Raw genomic sequence first — 3,496 nt, forward strand, 5'->3', positions numbered from 1 at the left:
ATGTCCCTTTCTAAGAAGCTGACTTTGGACAAACTGGATGTCAAAGGCAAGCGCGTCATCATGAGAGTGGACTTCAACGTTCCCATGAAGAAGAACCAGATTACCAACAACCAGAGAATCAAGGCCGCCATCCCCAGCATCAAGTTCTGCCTGGACAATGGAGCCCAGTCGGTGGTGCTGATGAGCCACCTGGGCCGGCCGGATGGCGTCCCCATGCCCAAGAAGTACTCCCTGGAGCCTGTCGCTGGCGAGCTGAAATCTTTGCTGGGCAGGGATGTGACATTCCTCAAGGACTGTGTGGGCCCAGAAGTGGAGAAGGCCTGCGCCAGCCCCGAAGCCAGCTCAGTGATCCTGCTGGAGAACCTGCGCTTTCACCTGGAGGAGGAAGGCAAGGGCCAGGATGCCTCTGGGAACAAGGTGAAGGCAGAGCCCGAGAAGGTGGAAGCCTTTCGCCAGTCACTGTCCAAGCTAGGGGACGTCTATGTCAATGATGCTTTTGGCACTGCACACAGGGCTCACAGCTCCATGGTGGGAGTGAATCTGCCCCAGAAAGCAGCCGGGTTCCTCATGAAGAAGGAGCTGGAGTACTTTGCCAAAGCCTTGGAAAACCCAGAGAGACCCTTTCTGGCTATCCTGGGTGGAGCCAAAGTGGCAGACAAGATCCAGCTCATCAAAAATATGCTGGACAAGGTCAACCAGATGATCATCGGGGGCGGGATGGCTTTTACCTTCCTGAAGGTACTGCACAACATGGAGATTGGTGCCTCCCTCTTCGACGAAGAGGGAGCCAAGATTGTCAAGGAGATCATGGCCAAAGCAGAAAAGAATGGTGTGAAGATTACCTTTCCCGTGGACTTTATCACGGCTGACAAGTTCGATGAGCATGCCAACACTGGAAGTGCCACTGTAGAATCTGGCATCCCCGATGGCTGGATGGGTTTGGACTGTGGCCCTGAGAGCATTAAAAAGAATGCTCAAGTTGTGTCTGAAGCCAAGCTCATCATTTGGAATGGTCCTTTGGGAGTCTTTGAATGGGAAGCCTTTGCCAAGGGAACCAAGGCCCTCATGGATGAAATCGTGAAAGCCACCTCCCAGGGTAGTGTCACCATTATAGGGGGCGGGGACACTGCTACTTGCTGTGCCAAATGGAACACTGAAGACAAAGTCAGCCATGTGAGCACTGGAGGGGGTGCCAGTCTGGAGCTCCTGGAAGGTAAAAGCCTCCCAGGAGTAGAGGCCCTCAGCAATGTGTAACTGACAAGAGTCCCCTCCTCCTGTTCTCTGTCCTCAGCCTTTAGGTTAACTCAGTGCTCTAACATCTCAGCTTGACTTTGGTTAAAAACTACCAGATATCAAGACCCAGGAAATGGGCAGGCAGTGTGTTATCCACTTCTCCTTACATCAGTGAAAGCACTTGTTCACTTTAGCTGTGTCATGCCTTTGCCTACCCTCTTCAAGATCTCCTTTGAACCATTGGACTTCACTGCTGTGCCTTATAGGGAGGATATATTCTTAAGTTGCCCATTAAAGTGAGTTGAATATGCTGAATGACTACTTTTTTTTTTTTTTTGTATCAGTACAAACTTTATTTTTGCATGTTGTGGTAGCACCCACCTGTAATCCCAGAAGGTTGGGAAGCTGAGGAGAAGGATCATGAATTTAAAGCTAGCCTCAGCAACTTAGCAAGGCCCTAAGCAATTCAGTGAGACCCTCTCAATAAAATAATAATAAAAAAAGAAGCTCTAGGGATATGACTTGGTGGTTAAAGGTACCTAGCTTCAATGCCTGGTACCCACCAAGAAAACAAATTTTATTCTTAAAAATAATACTTACCTAGAAATTCCATTTTCTAAGTTTTATCCTAAGTTAATAAAATTAAACTATAAATCTATCTGTAGTAGATTTATCTATCATAGCACTATTTATAATAGCAAAACACAGAGGGAAATTCAAGTATCTAAATAAAGATTGGTTAAAAAAAAATCACAAAATGCCCCTTCAGACTTTTGCAGATATTAAAAATTATGTGGTAGAACAATGTGAAGATGTGGAAATTGTTTTATGATATATTAAGTGAAAAACCGCAATTTATACAATACCACATACAAAGTTATCACATTTTAAATCTCTTAAATTATATATTTTATTCAGGGTCACTGTTGAGAAATACAAGGCCCCAGCTAAAATTTTTATGGGATGTATATCTTTATATATAATCAGTCAACAAAATTAGAATGTCAGCATCATACCAGTAGTCCAATCTTTTCCCTTTGTTTCTTTTAAAATTTTATTTTAAATTTTTATTTGTTCTTTTTAGTAATACTTAACAGCTGAATCTAGTTTGATATGTTTATACAAACATGGGATATATCTTATTCTACTTAGGATCCCAGTGTTGTGAATGTACATGATGGTGAGATTCACAGTGTTGTGTTCATATATGTTATAGGAAAGGTATGTCACATGCATTTCATTTTGTCTCCTATTCTTATCCCTTCTCTTCCCTTAATTGTCTTTTGTTTAATCCATTGAACTTCTGTTCTGCCCGCTTTGTTGGGAGTTAGCATCCACATATCAGAGAGAGCATCCAACCTTTGTATGTTGGGGATTGGCTTATTTCACTTACCATAATGGTCTCCAGATCCATCCATTTACAGACAAATGTCATAACGTCATTCTTATTTATGGCTGAGTGTATGTAAACCACAATTTCTTTATCCATTTATCTGTTGATGGGTTGCTTCCATAGTTTAGCTATTGTGAATTGTGCTGCTATAAAGATTGATGTGGCTACATCACTATAGTATTTTTATTTTAACTCCTTTAGATATATACTGAGGAGTGGAATAAGTGGGTCGATTGGTGATTCCATTCCAGGTTTTTGAGGAATCTCCATACTGCTTTCCACAGTGGTTGCACCAATTTGTGGTCCCACCAAAATATATGAGTATACCCTTTTCCCCACATTCTTGCCAACATTTATTTTTACTTTTATTCTTGTTAATTGCCATTCTGATTGGAGTGAGGTGAAATCTCAGTACACTGAGAGTAGTACTAATTTGCATTTTTCTAATTTGGTATAGATATTAAACATTTTTTCATGAATTTGTTAGCCACTCATATTTCTTCTTTTGAGGGGTGTCTATTTAATATTTATTGATTGGATTATTTGTTTTTGTTGTTGGTGGTGGTGGTGGTGGTTTTATTTTATTTTATTTTTTTGGTGTTAAGCTTTTTGAGTTTGTTGAATATCTTAGGAATTAATACTGTATTTAAGGGGCAGGTGGCAAAGATTTTATAGCATTCTGTAGTCTCTGTGTTCATGCTCCTGAGTGTTTCCATTGCTGTGAAGAAAGTTTTTTGTTTGATACTATCCCATTTATTAATTTTTGGTGTTACTTTTTGCACTTGTTGAGGAAGTTGCTTCCCAAGCCCACGTGGTGAAGTTGGGCCTACATTTTCTTCTAGTAGGTGCTCAGTTTCTGGTCTAAAAGCA

The 3,496-nt window shown here is 41.3% G+C and overlaps 1 protein-coding gene across 1 annotated transcript; it reads left to right on the plus strand.

Moving 5' to 3' along the window:
- On the plus strand, window positions 1-1,254 carry LOC114095090 (phosphoglycerate kinase 1-like). Its single transcript, XM_027938258.2, has one exon. The coding sequence runs from the start codon at window positions 1-3 to the stop codon at window positions 1,252-1,254; it is 1,254 nt and encodes a 417-aa protein (XP_027794059.2).
- Window positions 1,255-3,496: the final 2,242 nt, after the last annotated feature.

This window comes from Marmota flaviventris, chromosome 6 (assembly GCF_047511675.1).
Source record: "Marmota flaviventris isolate mMarFla1 chromosome 6, mMarFla1.hap1, whole genome shotgun sequence".
NCBI lineage: Eukaryota > Metazoa > Chordata > Mammalia > Rodentia > Sciuridae > Marmota > Marmota flaviventris.